The sequence below is a fragment of the Sus scrofa genome, chromosome 9, assembly GCF_000003025.6.
Source record: "Sus scrofa isolate TJ Tabasco breed Duroc chromosome 9, Sscrofa11.1, whole genome shotgun sequence".
Taxonomy (NCBI): domain Eukaryota; kingdom Metazoa; phylum Chordata; class Mammalia; order Artiodactyla; family Suidae; genus Sus; species Sus scrofa.
The window spans coordinates 133,019,716-133,039,371 of NC_010451.4; the positions used below are offsets into that span (position 1 = coordinate 133,019,716).

Below are 19,656 nucleotides of genomic sequence, written 5' to 3' on the forward strand. Positions count from 1 at the left end.
TCTGTCGGATTTCCTACACTGATAATCAACATCACCTATGAATAATATTAGCACTATCCCTTCCTCTCCAAGCTTATATTTTCTATTTCTTTGTCCTGGCTTTTACTGTATCGGCTAACAGCTCAGTTTAATGCTGAATAGTAACATCATGCCTCTAATGTTTCATCATCAAGTTTATTATCTATTTTTGATGGATACCCTCTTTAGGTTAAAGCAGTTTCTTTCTATTCCTATAATAAAAGTTTAAGAGCTTTTATTATAAATGAGTAATAAATATTACCAAATGCTTTTTCTGCTTCTACTGAGGGGCTCATAGGATTAACACAGTAAACCATATCAATAGATTCCCATGCAATACCTTGCGATGAACCAATTTGTCATACATTTGTACAGTTTTTTTCCTCAGATCATTGCTGGGTTTGGCTTACTAATTCTCATATTCACATTCCTAAGTAAGACTAGCATGTACTTCCCTCTTTCAAAAATCCTAAAAGTATTAATGCCTTTTTGATAGCAAATTTGAAGTCATAGATGAAATGGACAATTACAGAGAAAAATATAATTTAAATAAGAAAGTTGAATTAATCACTAATGACTTTTTTTTGAAAGCTCACTTGCAACTGCAATTATATGCCCTTTCCAAGCCTAATATTATATGTGGTTTCCGTCTGTTTTCTTAATTATCAATGCTAGAGATATTCCTCCTTCACAAGTCTTTTCGAAGTACTGGCACTTTGGCTCTGTTGATCTTTACTGTACCTCTGCCTCTATTTCATTAATTGCCTTTCATCTTTAGTCTTCTTTCTACTCTCTCCATGTTTATGAGCTGGCTCTTTTTGCATCAAATGATGATCTCATAAGTTTCCGTTCTCGTCTAACTTAAGCATGTAAGGATTAATAAGTCCTTGCATTTCTCTAATGGCCCTCTATACTCTTGCCTGACTTTCCTCTGGCCCTAAAAATGCATTTAAAGGTATGTCTTCTATACTACCTCTAGCATTTTGTTTTGCAGCAGAAATTTCTTATTATCAAGTGCAAAATATTGCTGAAAAAAAAAGAAATCCCTGTTCCTTTAATCAGCCATTATGTTTACAGTTGTGCATTCATAAGGCAAGTCTTCAAAAAATGCCTTCTAACTAATCAGGCAAAATCAGTCAAGAGCAGTTGAGCCAAACCCACTTCAATCAGTCACTTATTGATTCCACAAACACTTACTCCATATGTAGTATGTGTCCTCTGCTATTCCAGGCACTGGGGATACAGAAGTGAACAAGTCCACCAACACTCACGCCCTCTTAGGGCTTCGTCTTAATGGATAAGACAGACAGCGCCTCCCCCCAAAAGTAAATAACTAAGTGATAAATGCCACCTAAGATAGATGTTATTGAATAAATAGGGCGATATCATTCAGATTAAGAATAAAATAGGATCCAAAAGGCGACTTACGATATGTCCGTAGGGAATGTGTGATTAAGAAAGTAAAGGCAGTGGAAAAACAAAAAAATAATTAAAAAAAAAAAAAGAAAGAAAGAAAGTAAAAGAATGAGAGGAGCCAGTCACTCAAAGAGCTGCTGGTGGAGAACATTATACAGACCAATAGAATCAGAGTACTAGTGACATGCTTTGAAAACGGAGGAAGGAAGCAACAAGCCAAGGAACACAGGTGGCCCAAGATGACAGAAAGGATAAAGAAACAGATTCTCAGAGTTCCTGTTGTGGCCCAGTGGAAACGAATCCCACAATTATTTATGAGGATGTGAGTTCGATCCCTGGCCTCACTCAGTGGGTTAAGGATCTAGAGTTGCTGTGAGCTGTGGTGTAGGTCACAGACGTGGCTCGGATCACATGTTGCTGTGGCTGTGGCACAGGCTGGCAGCTAAGCTCCAATTCAACTCCCAGCCTGGGACCTTCCATGTGCACCCCTAAAAAGCAATAAAATAAAATAAAATGAAATAAAATGAAACATTCTCCCCTCAAGCCTCAAGAAGAAAAGCTTGCCCTTAGTCCAGTGAAACTGACTTTGGACTTTTCACCTCCAGAACTGTAAGAGAATAAATCTGTGTTGTTTTAGGCCACCCAAAACTGCAGCAAAGTGCTAGGGCAACTACAGAAAATAAAGATTTTAGTACCTGGAAGTGGGGTGCTGCATACCTAACAATGTGGAAGTGGCTGTGGAATTAACTAATGGGTAGAAGTGTGAGGAAAAAGAGGAGAACAACAGGAAAAGCCCAAAATGCCTTGAACACGGATGTTAAGGACACTGGTAGTGAGGACTCAGACGCAAAAGAGGAGCATGGTCCCAAAGACATTCTACGATGTCACCATCACCCTCACTCCAAAACCAGACAGAGATACCACCAAAAAAGAAAACTATCGCCCAATATCATTGATGAATATAGATGCAAAAATTCTCAACAAAATCTTAGCCAACCGAATCCAACAACATAACAAAAAAATTATACACCATGACCAGGTTGGGTTCATCCCAGGTTCACAAGGATGGTTCAACATACGCAAATCGATCAGCATCATACACCACATTAACAAAAAAAAAGTAAAAAATCAGGAGTTCCCATCATGGCGCAGTGGTTAACGAATCCGACTAGGAACCATGAGGGTTCGATCCCTGCCCTTGCTCAGTGGGTGAAGGATCCGGTGTTGCCGTGAGCTGTGGTGTAGGTTGCAGACGCGGCTCGGATCCCGCGTTGCTGTGGCTCTGGCGTAGGCCGGTGGCTACAGCTCCGATTCAACCCCTAGCCTGGGAACCTCCATATGCCGCGGGAGTGGCCCAAGAAATAGCAAAAAGACCAAAAAAAAAAAAAAAGTCAAAAATCAAATGATCATCTCAATAGACGCAGAAAAAGCATTTGACCAAGTCCAACATCCGTTCATGATCAAGACCTTCACCAAAGTGGGTATAGAGGGAACATTCCTGAATATAATCAAAGCCATTTATGATAAACCCACAGCAAATATAATCCTCAATGGGGAAAAACTGAAAACCTTCTCACTCAAATCTGGAACAAGACAGGGATGCCCACTCTCACCACTGCTCTTCAACATCGTTTTGGAAGTCCTAGCCACAGCAATTAGACAAACAAAAGAAATAAAAGGCATCCATATAGGAAGAGAAGAGATCAAACTGTCACTGTATGCAGATGACATGATACTATACCTAGAAAACCCTAAGGACTCAACCCCAAAACTCCTTGAACTGATTAATAAATTCAGCAAAGTGGCAGGATATAAGATTAACATTCAGAAGTCAGTTGCATTTCTGTATACCAGCAATGAAATATTAGAAAAGGAATACAAAAATACGATAAAATTGCACCTCACAAAATCAAATACCTCGGAATACACCTGACCAAGGAGGTAAAGGACCTATATGCCGAGAACTATAAAACTTTAATCAAAGAAATCAAAGAAGATGTAAAGAAATGGAAAGATTCCATGTTCCTGGATTGGGAAAATCAATATTGTGAAAATGGCCATACTACCCAAAGCAATCTACACATTCAATGCAATCCCTATCAAATTACCCATGACATTTTTCACAGAACTAGAACAAACAATCCAAACATTTATATGGAACAACAAAAGACCCAGAATCGCCAAAGCAATCCTGAGAAACAAAAACCAAGCAGGAGGCATAACTCTCCCAGACTTCAAGAAATACTACAAAGCCACAGTCATCAAAACAGTGTGGTACTGGTATCAAAACAGACAGACCAATGGAACAGAAGAGAGAATCCGGAAATAAACCCTGACACCTATGGTCAATTAATCTTTGACAAGGGAGGCAAGAACACAAAATGGGAAAAAGAAAGTCTATTCAGCAAGCATTGCTGGGAAACCTGGACAGCTGCAATGCAAAGCAATGAAACTAGAACACACCCTCACACCATGCACAAAAATAAACTCCAAATGGCTGAAAGACTTAAATATACGACAGGACACCATCAAACTCCTAGAAGAAAACAGGCAAAACACTCTCTGACATCAACATCATGAATATTTTCTCAGGTCAGTCTCCCAAAGCAATAGAAATCAGAGCAAAAATAAACCCATGGGACCTCATCAAACTGAAAAGCTTTTGCACAGCAAAGGAAACCAAAAAGAAAACAAAAAGACAACTTACAGAATGGGAGAAAATAGTTTCAAATGATGCAACCGACAAGGGCTTAATCTCTAAAATATATAAACAACTTATACAACCCAACAGCAAAAAAGCCAATCAATCAATGGAAAAATGGGCAAAAGACCTGAATAGACATTTCTCCAAAGAAGATATACAGATGGCCAACAAACACATGAAAAAATGCTCCACATCGCTGATTATAAGAGAAATGCAAATCAAAACTACCATGAGATACCACCTCACACCCGTCAGAATGGCCATCATTAATAAATCCAGAAATAACAAGTGCTGGAGGGGCTGTGGAGAAAAGGGAACCCTCCTGCACTGCTGGTGGGAATGGAAACTGGTACAGCCACTATGGAGAACAGTTTGGAGATACCTTAGAAATCTATACATAGAACTTCCATATGACCCTGCAAGCCCACTCTTGGGCATCTATCCGGACAAAACTCTACTTAAAAGAGACACGTGCACCCGCATGTTCACTGCAGCACTATTCACAATAGCCAGGACATGGAAACAACCCAAATGTCCATCGACAGAGGATTGGATTCGGAAGATGTGGTATATATACACAATGGAATACTACTCAGCCATAAAAAAGAATGACATAATGCCATTTGCAGCAACATGGATGGAACTAGAGAATCTCATACTGAGTGAAATGAGCCAGAAAGACAAAGACAAATACCATATGATATCACTTATAACTGGAATCTAATATCCAGCACAAATGAACATCTCCTCAGAAAAGAAAATCATGGACTTGGAGAAGAGACTTGCGGCTGCCTGATGGGAGGGGGAGGGGGTGGGAGGGATCGGGAGCTTGGGCTTATCAGACACAACTTAGAACAGATTTACAAGGAGATCCTGCTGAATAGCATTGAGAACTTTGTCTAGATACTCATGTTGCAACAGAAGAAAGGGTGGGGGAAAAACTGTAATTGTAATGTATACATGTAAGGATAACCTGACCCCCTTGCTGTACAGTGGGAAAATAAAAAAAAAAAAAAAGAGGAGCATGGTAGAGAAAACGTATATTGTATTAGACCTAGAATATTCTAAATAGTCATAAATAGACCATCGGTAGAATGTAAATATTACAGGTCTGCTGGTGGATCTCAGAAGTAAAGAAAGAAATGGTTTTGGAATGTGGAGGAAACAAGACTCTTGCTATAGAAAGCTTGGCTACACTGTGTCCACGAGTATATGCAGAGTAGAACTTACAAACACCAAACCTGGATGGTTTAGCAGAGATTTCCAAGCAAAGTGCTGAAGGTGCAGCCTGGTTTCTTCATTTCGATTTGGAAAATTCTCAGCATATCCAGATTGTAAATTATACCCAAATCAGAGAGTCAATGTCAATAAAAGCACGCTCTGGAAACAGTGCCAAGGTGAGGCCTGAGGAGCTTTTGCCAGTGCCTCAACATGAACAAAAGGTCAGCATACGCAGTGACACAGAGGGCTCTCTGAAGAGAACAGAGATGTGACTCGTGGAAGTCCTCAACCACCTCAGAAGAACCTGAAACTGGGTTGGAATCACCTAGGAAAGCCCTGTGAAGGGGCGTCCTGCCCAAACAGAAGGAGCCCCAGGACATACTGAGCCGAGGCATGAGAATCCTTCCTGAGATCATTACACCAGCAGAAACCCCATCACCTTAGACTAGAAAGGGACAAGAGAAGATAAAATGAAACAAGACTGACAGATCAAGACTCTACAGGCAGGAAGCGGGCTGGTTCAAATACTCAGGTGCAAATAGCCACAACCTTTCCTGAAAAGGAAGGGTGACCCCAAGGGAGAGGCTTCAACCTGAGAGCAGAGCCTCAGGCCTCAGGGCCAAGGGCCACCTTTATGGCCTCACCTTGAAACTTAATATAATGTTCCCAAGTAGCTTTCAAAGTTGCTTGATAACAGGGGCTCCTTCCTTCCTTCCTTCCGTTTTCTCACTTCTGGGATGGCAATGTCTATCCCATGCCCGCCCCATCACTGCATCTGAAGAGCAGGTAACATATTTGCTAGTTTCAGATGCTCTACAGATGGAGAGGCATTCTGAACCAGGATGGATTATACCTAGAGTTTCACCTATACCTGATGTACATGATTTAGATGATGTGACTTCTGAGTTGATGATATTTACTTGACATTTGGATGATTTACAAGATGAGACTTCAGAGTTGATGTTTTAAGACTTTGTAGATCAGGGTATGGCACTTTGATTTTGTTCTAGGTAGAGCAGAAACGCACAAAGAATTCCATCCAGCCAAGCAATGAGACCTGATTTACATTTAAAAAGATCACTGATGCGTACTGGAAGGAGATAAGAGTGGAAGTAAGGCACCTGTTATCAAACTAGTATAATAGTGTAGGGAAGAGAAGATAAAAACCAGGCTGGATAATAGCAGGATGGAAAAAGAGAACAGAATAGAATACATTCAAAATACATTCTGAAGGCAGAACTGACAGAACTTGCTAATAACAATAAACTAAATGTGGAAGCTAACGAATGAGAGAAAATACGGATGGTCCTGAAGTTGGGACCTGAGGAACTGGGTGGCCTGTTTCTTGATCAACTGAGATGGAGAAGACCGAGGAAGGGATAGATGCATGTGCGAAAATCAAGATTTGCATTTTAGATAGGTTCTTATGCTAATAGCCATCTAGAGAGAAATATCAAGTCGCCTAAGAACAGGGGCTCAAGGACAGCACGGAGCCAGACTGACAAGCGCGTATGACATTTAGAACAACAGAGCCAAATACAATCAGGCAGAAAGAAACGATGGGAAAACGAAGCAAGCCCAGAACCAAACTCCGGTCCATTCCAGTATTTAGAAGTCTGACAGAGGAGAGAAGCCGGCAAAGCAGACAGATGAACAGCCGCACAGGTAAAAACAAGTTCAGCACATGCTCGGGATGTCTTTTTATCAGAACCACTGAACCAATTACAATTATTCCACTTTGTACAGCCTTCATAGGCTCTACGCTATGAAAGTCCACTTGTAGATGCAAAACCTTGGCTCTGAGCATTCGTTTTGAAAATATTTAAATACAAATGGAACGGCCAGAGAAGAGGCCACTGTACTGAATGCTGAGGGGAGACCAGAGAGTCAGAAACTGTTTCATGACATGGCTTCGCTGTGATAAAGTCAATAAAAATTTTAATCACAGATTTAAAATTCTATAGGAAAATGGAAGAAGTGAAAAAGTTGAACGAATATAGACAAATCTGTGCGAGGCGAGGTCTGAGAACTACCTGGATAGGAATGGGGACAGTAGTCAAGAAGAGGAAGAGCCGTAAGAAATAGGAATGTTCAGAGCATCATCTACCCCTGTCTACACTATTTTCTCCATTGCAGCTTTTTATTTTTTTGCTTTTTTAGGGCTTCACCTGTGGCATATGCAGGTTCCCAGGCTAGGGGTCGAATCGGAGCAGCAGCTGCCAGCACACACCACAGCCACAGCAACGTGGGATCTGAGCTGCATCTGAGACCTATACCACAGCTCATGATGATGCTGGATCCTTGACCCACTCAGCGAGGCCAGGGATTGAACCCTCATGGATCCTAGGCGGGTTTGTTAACTGCTGAGCCATGAAAGGAACTCCTTCCATTGTAGCTTTCTGTTCCTCTTGTACAAATTTAATTTTCCTCCTCTCTAGCTATCACTACTCTGGACTTGCTTGTCTCTTCATCAGACCACAATTTTATAGTTTTTCATTGCACAGTGTCCTTTGCTGTCCAAATAAATTCTGTGTTTTAGGTTTTAGGAGGACAAGGTAATGACTATAAAAGTATTTACAATAGTTTTAGTAAATGTGAATGAATATGCTACAGCAGAAGACTAAAAATGCTGACATAGGGAAGAAAACAGTATAATGTGTCTCCTCTCTCCCCCATTTTAACAAGAAGCACAAGTCAACAATGGTGACAGCATGAAAACCACAACTGTAAATTTGAGATTTCAGGGGAAGTGACTTCACCCTTCTCCTCTGTTGTGAAAGCTAAATAGATAAGTTTTACTTTAACAAAGGACGGAGAATATTTTTAAATGAACAACAATCAAAAGCAATGACACACAGATAAACTAGAATGACTATGCCAAATGCACCTAAAAAAAGAATTAAAACTAGGAATTCAATGCTAGAGAAGCGGAGGCTTTCCAAACGTGTGGAAGACTTGCTGAAAGTGTCCAGATGTTCTCCTGGTACGCCGATCACACCCACGTACCACCAATACTGCCACTGCCTCGAACCTTCTTGGGGTGAAACGTGAGGACAGGGAGCATTGCTAGACTCACAAGGGCCCACGCAGTTTTCAAGAAGGGCGCAAGAAGAAGAAAGGACGCCAAACTTCAAAAGCAAGAAGGGCGTAATTTATGAGGATTTCTTCCCCTGCCCTCCCCGGGTCTATCTTTTCCTTTCTTCACGCGCTCTCCCAGATGTGACTGCTCCTGAGTGCGGGCACTCCCAAGGGTCTCCCGATTCCTCCGAATCCGGAGAGCACCTGATTCCTTGCCTCCCACCCAAGGCCTGAATTACCTTCCTGGAGCCACCTTGTTCAACCACCCAGGGGTCAGGTGGCTCCTTCTAAGGAAGCAGAGACAGCTGTTGGTGTCAAAAGATGTTGTGGTCTTTGGACATGTCCCCGATTTGAATTTCGACCAATGCCTCACATCTCTCTCATGGGGTACAGTAACAGAACACAAGTCAACAGGAGATCAGCATGCACTCAGACTCCAGATTCCGAAAGGGAACGACCATCAAACCCTCCACTCTGCCTCTTCACCATGCCCAAGAACCAATATGCTAGAAACCAGGCTTTTATTAGCCCACCAAAATGAAATATAAAGTAACAATTCTCACTAACCACGTAATAACCAGCATGCACCTTATGAATGGTTAAGTCTATAATACAAATAACAAATGTTAATACTTACTAAATTTTACACTAAGTCCAAATTATCTGCCATCATACTAAAACTGATCATATACTGTGAAATGCGCATTCTGTATTTAAATAGCCATGCAGAGCGCTGACTCACCTTTTCTAATACAGATAAGTTCGTGTACTCCACAGGTTCTTTCTCCACCTGTTAAGAAAAACTTTTGTTAGAAATTAAGAACAGGTCATAACCTGAGTTTGACTATTACAAAGAACTGCTTTAAATTTGCTTCTAGAACGGCCTCAGAAAAACGCTTCCTAATTCTTCTTTTTAAATTTAACGACGAGAATATGATAACCTGATACTCAGAATCTTCGTGAACCCGTAAATTAAGAGTCTTATAAAGTCTTGGAATCAAGAAAGTTTCACTCAAGTATGCGATTTTATTTTATTTTTATTTTTTTATTTTATTTTTTTGTCTTTTTGCTATTTCTTTGGGCTGCTTCCGTGGCATATGGAGGTTCCCAAGCTAGGGGTCGAATCGGAGCTGTAGCCGCTGGCCTGCACCAGAGCCACAGCAACGCGGGATCCGAGCCGCGTCTGCAACCTACACCACAGCTCACGGCAACGCCGGATCCTTAACCCACTGAGCAAGGGCAGGGACCGAACCCTCAACCTCATGGTTCCTAGTCGGATTTGTTAACCACTGCGCCACGACGGGAACTCCCAAGTATGCGATTTTAAATGGCAAGATTCTCAAGAGCAGAAATCATAGCACCTTTTCCTAAGCACCTCTTCACATCGTCTAGAAGGAAACACTACAAGGAAGAACCCTCTTTTGTATCTGAGCCTTAATATACACAAGTAAGTTATCATGGAAGGGTCAACCCTGTAAAGGCCTTATTTATATTTTATCCATTTACTCGAACTGCATACACTGAGATGTGATCCTCTCCCCATTCTGCAGTTACCTACTCTTGCACATCCTTCAGACAAGTTTTATACAGTATGATGACAAAAACTAACAAATTTAACCACTTACTTAACCGTAATCATTATCAAAAATTACATTCGTTATCAAAGAGTAACATCACTTATGAGTCATCACAGAAAGAGATGTTTCCTTCACTCTGAAACGCAGTGCCACCACCTTAGGTGAATGTAAACTGAATAAAATTCTCTAGTGTTCTACATATGCACAAGCTTATAATTACGCTGGAAATTATGTTTAAGCTTTGAACAATAAAAAATATTAAATATCTCATCATCTTAGCTCTTTAGAGAAGCTTATTATGAACAGTTAAATTATAAGAAAAAGAAATACCTTGCAGCAATACCATGAGAAATAAAAACCATGATATTCACCAAAAAGAAGTAGGTCATCCAGGAAGCAAAGCTAAAAACTAGAAAACAGTATTTCTATCACTAAAGTAGGTTAGAGCTACATTCTAACTTGGCTATAACAATGCCATTGCTTCTTTATTATCAACAGTACAGACTAACCACTGGTTATCAGGAAGAGAGACTTAGCAAGAAACATCTAACATAAAGCTATAATTACATAATTATTATATAAGATATAATTATGTTATATAATAATTATTATTCAGCAAACCTCAGTATAAATGCAATATAAATAGAAATAAATGAGAACTTATCTATTGGAATATTACCAATGAGCAACCACTGACCACGTGATGAAGGGGAAGAATGAACTAAACCTATAGACTACATATTTTCAAAAATGAGAAACTAGTCAGTAGACTGGAAGAGGAATATTTACCAAATTATAAATTTTTTTTAGAAACTTAGAAGAATCATGTAATAACACCAACTATAATGTATACTGACATAATCACTGATGTTTTCAAAGGCTACTTAGAAATAGTTCTTATACAGTCATCAAGACCTATTCTCTAGAAGGTAATGTGAGTTAAGCATATAATTCATGTAATAAGCCTACACTTTTTAAACCCTGTACTTGAAACTAGACATCCCCCAGAATTTTGCTGTGGCTCAGCAGGTTAAGGACCTGACGTTGTCTCTGTGAGGATATGGGTTCGATCCCTGGCCTTGCTCAGTGGGTTAAGGATCTGGCATTGCCACAAGCTGCACAGCTCACAGAAGCAACTTGGATCTGGTGTTGCCGTGGACATGGCGTAGGCCTCTGCTGCAGCTCCGATCCAACTCCTGGTACCAGGAACTTCCATTTGCTGCAGGTGTGGCCACAAAAAGAAAAAAAGAAAGACACTAGACTTCCCCCACATGTAATATAAATTGGTTAGGTTCTATGATACATTTATCTAATCTCAAATAGTTACGCATCATTTTTACAAGGCTTAGTATTAACAATAACAATAAAAACCATCATATGCTATGACTTTTTCCAAAACTACAAATGACAATGAAAGCTAACTCCCACTTTCAAAAATCAATTTATCAAATGAAAGAACTTCATAAATTAAAAACTAAGTCAGATAATTACTATATTTTAAATTTATAAACCAACTGTAATTGTCACATTTTCCAAAGTATGCACAAAAATCATGTGACTAGGAAACCAAGTAAAACGGAGGTTTATTATTCTTGGCATTTGTTATAAAAATTCTGAGATTTCACTAATATACACATGTAACTCAAGAGCAGTCACTATTATTATGGAAATGAAAATGAATATGATAAACGCCAGAAAATAAAATAAAATTCGGGGGAAAAACTTACTTTGGAAAGTACAAAAGAAACAAAAAGTTGGGCGCTCCCACTGTGGTGCAACAGGATTGGTGGGACACAGGTTTGATCCCTGGCCCTGCACCGTGGGTTAAGGATCCCACGTTGCTGCAGCTGCAGCCCAGACCACAGCTGCAGCTCAGATCCAATCCCTGGTCTGGGAACTCCATATGCCACTGGGCAATTAAAAAAAAGAAAAAAGAAACAAGAAGTTAAACAAACTTTATTACATTGTCAAGCACTGAAATCAATATTCCTTTTATTCTTTATTCCTAATCCTTTCAAGACCAGAAAGAGCATGAGGAAAATAGTATGCACTCTATATGTTAATCGTACATTTTTAATGTACATGTTTGGGGATCAAAAGCCTTAAATACTTTTTCAATCTGAGATACAGTCCACTGTGTACAAATTGTATGCTTTTTTATTTTTTGTATTTTCTAGGGCCGCTCTCACGGCATATGGAGGTTCCCAGGCTAGGGGTCTAATCGGAGCTGTAGCCATCGGCCTACACCAGAGCCACAGCAACGAGGGATCTGAGCCGCATCTGCCACCTACACCACAGCTCAAGGCAATGCCGGATCCTTAACCTACTGAGCGAGGCCAGGGATGGAACCCACAATCTCATGGTTCCTAGTCGGATTCATTAACCACTGAGCCACGACGGCAACTCCTTTACGCCTTTTTAAAAAAATTTCTAAAAGTACATCTGAAAAGTTTACAAGAGAAATGTCAAATTTGTAAGCAAAAGGCAAGTCACTGCAGGCATAATTTGACTTAGATATGGCGGCAAGCCAAAAGTGCCTTACTGATTTTAAGAGTAAAATGCGCAAGAAGAATGATTATTGACTCATTTTTGGCCATGCCCATGGCATGTGGAAGCTCCCAGCCTAGGAACTGAACCTGCAACACAGTGTGGTGACAATGCTGGATTCTTAACCGGCTGCATCGCTAAGGAATTACAATTAACTTTTTATTTATTTATTTTATTTATTTATTTTTGTCTTTTTGCCTTTTCTAGGGCTGCTCCCGCAGCATATGGAGGTTCCCAGGCTAGGGGGTCGAATCGGAGCTGTAGCTTCCAGCCTACACCACAGCCACAGCAATGCCAGATCCGAGCCGCATCTTGGACCTACACCACAGCTCACGGCAACACCGGATCCTTAACCCACTGAGCAAGGCCAGGGATTGAACCCACAACCTCACTGTTCCTAGTCAGTCGGATTCGTTAAACCACTGAGCCACGACGGGAACTCCCTAATTAGCTTTTTAAATTTCAACTTTACTGAGGTGTGATCGACATATAAAATTTTAAGGATTTAAAGCGTACATTACGGTGACAATTAAATATGTATATCTAACACATAGGAGAATGGGTTTTTTTCACTTATTTTTACTTAGATGTAATTGACATATAACACTGTAATAAACGGTGTACAATGTGTTGATCCAATACACTCACATATCGCAATAAGATTACCACCTGTTTTAGTAAATACCTCTATCAAGTCCCATTATTATCTTTTCTTCTTTGTGATGCAAACACTAAGATCTAGTCTCTTAGTGACCTTGAAGTTTATATACATTGTTACTGTCTGTAGTCACAAAGCTGTGCATTAGAGCGCCAGGACTTACTTATCAACTGGTTGTGAGCTGTACTTACACCCATCTCCCCATTTCTCCCACTTCTCAGCCCCTGGTGACCACCATTCTATTCTGCTTTTATGAGTTTGGCTTTTTTAGGATCTACATAAAAGTGATAGGTATTTGTCTTAATCTGAATCGGCACAATGCCCTGAAGGTCCATTCTGTTGTCACAAAGGCAGGATTTCCTTCTTACCCATGGCTAAATAATATTCCACTGTACGTGTATATAAACGTATACACACACGCACACGCATATGTATCTCAAGTCTTCTTTATCCATTCATCTGCTGACACTCAGGTTGTTTCCATATCTTGGCTATTGGGAATAATGCTATAACAAACACAGCAGTGCACAGAGCTCTCTGAAAGACTTCCCATTTCCTTTGGATGTATACCCAGGAGTGGCACTGCTGGATCATGTGGTTCTATTTGTAATTTTTAAGGAACCTCCATATTCTTCTCTGTGATAGCTGAACCAATCTGAATGATTATTTACTCAAATAGTCTCGTTCAAAAGAGATGAGGCTTCCCCTAAAATGAATGATCACCCCCGAAAGGAACTCTTGTATAATTTCTCACAGACCAAATTTACTTCAAAGACATAACAATAATAAAGACTTGGAGATCATACTAAAATGACAGAATATAAGACGAGACTAAAACTCAGAAATAAAGTTGTCTCGCTCACTGTAGATAAACAAAGCAAGGCACTAAAGGTTAAATTAATGTTTGGCGTCACTAGTTGTCAGAGAAAAGAAATCGGGACACTAAGTTTAACAGAAAAAGTAAAAATGGATAGTTCTTCATTTTCATAAAAAAATTATGAAATTGTTTTCTAATCCCTGAGGGTAAGTTAAATAAAAGTGGATTTCTCTGAATTATTCTTGGAGGTAATACCAGCACTGCTCTTGAAATAATCTTCTCAGCCACATGGGCATGAGAAATAGACAGAAAAGGACAGGCTTGGTCAAAGTTACCATCTTTTCCCTCCGGCAAACCCTTGTAGAAGCATAATAGAAACTGGCAGAAGCCTCTACAACTGCGATAAGTCAGGGCGTGAGAGGAAGCAGGTATGTGTGGGCTCACACATGTGTGCTGTGAGTGTGTGCACGTGTGTTTGGCTCTAAACGTGTACATACTTGAAAGTGTGCCTGGGCACCAGACTTGTTTTGTTTTGTTTTGTTTTGGGGGGGGAGATAGTTTCTATCAAGAATGTATGTATTTTCCACATACCTACAGAAGATACTGCATTCCCACTGAAAGGCACCCAGGCATACAAAAATGAAACAAAACCCAAAGATTTCGCTCTTTAAAATGGACCGAGAAGTCCTTTTAAAAAGTCAGTTTTTCTGACCATGTTTACTTTGACAATTAGCCTACGTCCCGACACCTGACAGTTCCTGTGAATTTCTTCTAAGTCAAACACTGCAGGGCGACTTTAGAAATATCTTAATTGCCATCTCATCTAAAGATATCTTTCCAAAAAGCATGCCTTAGTCACAGCCTTTTAATTAACCTCTAGCTCAGGCTGATAAACGATCAGAGCGAATTCTTCAGCAGATACCTACCTATACTGTCCATGATAAGCATGAAACTTTAAATATTTCCTACGAATGTTGCCAACTCCTCCCAACCAATTTAACCCATTTAGGCTACAATCACTAATCTCCAGACACTTTTTAGCTTGTCCCTAATTAAGTCACTCAAAGAATAACATAAATTTTAGTCCCTAACTGAAAACAATGTTGTGGAAAGAGCATGGTTTGCAAAGCAGAGTAAATACAGTCTCTCTTTTGAGCCACACAAGTTCCTATGAATTTGTTCAATAATTTTTCTAAGAGGTATAATAAGTTTTATTGTATAAATTTACTGTTCACAAATGTAATCCAATTCTTCCTACTTTCGAGCCACTTTTAATTCTTAAGAATTAAAATAAATTAAACTGAATTTAAAGTTTTTAAGTACATGTTCACAAAAAAGGTATTATTCTACCTAATTTTCTAGTTAACTGAGAATAACTTTTTGTTTTGATGACTACACCAGATCCCTTTTTAGAGCTACTAATATGTTACTGCACTAAGTTCAGAATACTGAAGATAACTTAGTATTTCACTAAAATTCTCCATCTCTTGGAGTTCTCTTGTGGCGCAGTGGGTTAAGGATCTGGTGTTGTCACTGCAGCGGCGTGGGTCACTGTTGTAGCATAGGTTTGATCCCTCGCCTGGAAACTTCTGCATGCTGAGAGTGTAACAAAAAAAACAAACAAACAAAAAAAAATCCTCTATTTCCTGGTGACTCAGAATACAACTATGAATATCAATTCTAGCACAGCCCTAAATATGTGAAAATATGAAACTGTACTGAGTATACATATGGACGCCCGAAGTCTGTTTTTAAATAAATTCCTAATAACAGCTTGCTATGTTGTCACTAGTTCCTCTCTCTAAAAAAATAAATCAAGAGTTCCAATTTGTCAGGTTTCAAATAAAGTTTTATTATATATACATTCAAAATATGCATATATTCATGTTACTCAAGAGCTTGGGGTGTTTTATGTATAGTAGTTTGATCAGCCTTATGTTATCCCGATAGGAATGTTCACATTAGGTATGAACAGGTGAAGATCTGGGGGTTTGGGGGAGAGTGAAAGTCAGCTGCATGGAAACCAAATCCACGAGGACAATCTACTATACCACTCCGCCTATGCTATGGACAAACACTGCACTCGTTTTTTTAAAAAAGCAAGAATGCAAACAGTATTATCAACAGATCATGTACAAATGAGCCAGTATGTGATTCTCTCTGCTGGGCACACTGGCATACACTCCCGCATTCTAATACTACTTGAAACAACAAACAGGGAGCTGCCTTTTAATACAGATATTTCTTTAGCGTTCCCTACTTTCTTCTAATTTTGTTTAGTGAGTTAGAAAAGGAACCTAAAATAAACTGTAAATTCCTCAAATGTATTTTGCCGAGGTCTCTGAACAAATTTACCTGATATACAAATATGTCTTAAACCTCTGTGAAACGAAAATTTTTATTCCTGTCAAAAGCCAGGATATCTCCTCTAGAACTATCACCGCTTAAACTGCACTATAAATCTGCCAAAAATACAATGTCGATAAATTGCTTTAGCCACAGACTGCGATAGGTGGGACTTTCTAACTATATTATCCCCTGAATATGCTGTAATAATCTCCCTCTAACAATAGCACGGAAAGCAGGAAAGAAGTGTGATGTCCTCCCTCAAGACTAATAACATAACATGTCTGTATCGGGTTTTTAATTCAACATGTCCAATGGCTTTTGAAAGCCCAAATTCTGTCTTGGACATCTGAAGAGTCACAATAAATCTTCAAGAGCACCTCAGAATTGTACTAATGACTTAAAAGACACAAACCAAAGTGTGTGGTAAACTAGAAGGTGCATTATGAATAAAAAATGAGCGTGTGCGCGCACACACACACACGTGCACACACATACACACATTCTCTAATTTACTCTTTATTTTTTAATTTTTTTTATTTTTCCATGAATTTATCACATCTGTCCTAATTTACTCTTTCTTTAAACGATTTTTAAAATGCTACCCAGAGAGGCTGAGTTCTTAATATAGAGCAAGTTCACAACAAGGTGAATGTTTTTGCTTCAGCCAAACATTCTGCAAGGAGTCTTCCGCAATAGTCACGGAGGTAACCAGCCACAGTTTGGAAAAGGGACTGGAAGCAGCCATAAGACCGGGGATAACAAGATTAGTGAGGAAACAAATGCAAGCCTCTTCATGAGAGATAAGGGACTAAACTACAGTGTAAGCACCAAACATCCTAAGTGAATTTGAGATGTAGATTTGGTAGGACTCAGGGATCAACAGGATGTGGGGGTGAATTATAAGACAGAGTTGATTTCCAGGTTTCTAACTTGGATGTCTGGTTATTTTAAAATGCCACTCAGATGGTAAATTTGCATTGAGTGGGGTGTATGAAGGCTGAATTTAGTGGCTGTGATGACAACTTTAGGACATTTTGAATGTCCCAAGCTAAACATTTTGGATTGCTGTGGGACATCCAAGATATGCAGCTACCATTTGGGAATACAAATCAGGAAAATTATGGGTACTTTTAATTTATTAATAGTGGATTTTTAAATTTTCTCCTCCAGGAAGCAGAACTAAGATGAGTAGATAGACAGAAGGTACTGAATGGCTGTTTCTGTCAAATACATTTGGGCAGCGGATGCAACCCATGAAGATGTAGAGAATTCCATTGTAACAATCCAAGAAACCCGTACTGAGTATACTTCGAAATACAAGGAACAAAAAACAAGAGTTATTCTCTAGGTATTTTTCAGTCAGACTGGCGAGCCATTTATAAACAAGTGATCAGCATCATTCAAAGCATCAGCTGCGGCCGTGTGTATAAGGTGGAGAGTGAGAAGAGGGTTGAGAATGGAAAGACAGAGAACAGTGCACCAGGTGGATAAAGACTGAGACGAAAGTCATCGAAAGAGGAGGAGAAAACTTCAGAAAGCAGGAAAGAGTCAACCACGTCAGACTGGCAGAGGTTAATGTCGAGGAGTTAATACGCTGGATAATCATCACAGGTCTTGAGCGGTGAGCCTAGACCAGGGATTCCCACCCTGGTAGCATCGCGAGGGCGACAGTAAGGATGTATAAATTATACTAAATATTTCTGTGTGCCTTTTAAAAACTGGACCTGAACCTAAGATAGGGCTACTTTCTTCACTCCCGACTGGGCTTTTATTATATGAGCTCAATGCGGTAACATCATCATCTTATATTTATCTGAAGTCCTGATGAGCAGTTATCTGATGGAAAAAAAAAGGAAATGAGTGACTCATGGGTATTGTAAAAGCAGGGTTTTACAAAGAGGAGGAAGTAAAAGTAACCCATAGTTCTTCAAAGTCTAAACTAAAGGACTGAAATGTTGGGTCAGGGCTAGTAAGCGTATGCTTCACAGATACAAATAATCGGATCTTCAAGTCAAACACAGGTTAGCTACCCAAGGGACTTGAGACATGACTTGAAAGTCATCTGGGCACATGCTAGGATTCTGGTTGACCACAACCTCAACCTGGACCAACATGAGGTTCCAAAAAATTATTCTAACACTAGGCAACCTTAACAGGATTATGTGCAAGTCAAGGGGGGATATAATGGTTTCAAGGTATGATAGTCCACAAAACATCTGGAATCAAGTGGCCCACTAGCACATCCCAAACTTTAAAACATACAACTACTGACCATCCAGAGGGAGAAGCGAACACTCTATCCAGAAAAGAAAATGCTCAGGAGTTGTCTTCAAATGGTGGAAAGGATGTCACCTACACGGAAGACACTGAACTTTTCATTTGCTGCTCCAGAAAGTAGGTCTAGGCTTACCAAAGGGCAGATTTCTGGTCAAAACCAAGACCTTATGAACTACAAGTATCAGAGTTTCACACCGGCATACACTGTTCAGTGTTCACTGGCATAGGGGTACGATAAACTCATTACCATTGAATATTTTTATAGAAAAGAAGGATGATTCCTTCACCTCCTGGTGTTCATACTATACTGTAATTGCACAGTTAAAATCATCTGTCTCCCCCACTAGAACATGTCTTCCTGGAGGGAAGGAATGTGCCTTTATGGCCTCAGAACACTGAGTACAGCTAGTGTTCAAGGCATCTACTGATTTAACAGGTGAATTAAGGCACTGGATGTGTGGAGAACCACTCCATTGGGAAGGAGGGATGAGAGGCTCTCGGGGGCCCCTAAAATTCTAAGACGTCCCCAGCATAAAGCCCTCACCCTGAGCTCATTTTACTTCCTAACACAGCAAAGGGGTAACATGTGTAAAGAATCTGCTTGAGTAGGTGCTAAATAGCACAATTAGACCAACCTGACCTGACGTCTTTATCTGAAATCATGCTATTAACTAGTTTCCTTGCCAAACTAGAAAAGACATAATTCCTGACCTTTATATTATGAAGTCTTAAAGAAATGCTTAAGTAAGAAAATACTGAATGAGAGTATCTCAAAAGCAGAAGACTCTTTAGGAAACTTTTCAAAATCTCGTTCTTTAAACATACAAGTAGAGCAAAATGCTATCAGCTGACATGAGAAAAGAATCAATCCCATTTAACTATGGGAGGGGAGGAGAAGGAAATGACTGAGAAAAAGGGGAAAAACTGAAAAATATTTTAAGAAATTACAAGTTATAGGCTCATATCTGGATACTATCCGGCTAATTCTTCCTTG

The 19,656-nt window shown here is 39.7% G+C and overlaps 1 protein-coding gene across 2 annotated transcripts in view; it reads right to left on the reverse strand.

Moving 5' to 3' along the window:
- SYT14 (synaptotagmin 14) overlaps positions 1-19,656 on the reverse strand; it is a 230,330-nt gene that overhangs the window by 209,190 nt on the left and 1,484 nt on the right. For both annotated transcript variants that reach the window (XM_021063880.1, XM_021063879.1), the window contains exon 2: positions 9,180-9,227. In XM_021063880.1, the coding sequence (XP_020919539.1) occupies positions 9,180-9,227 (48 nt within the window). The remainder of the gene's footprint in view (positions 1-9,179; positions 9,228-19,656) is intronic.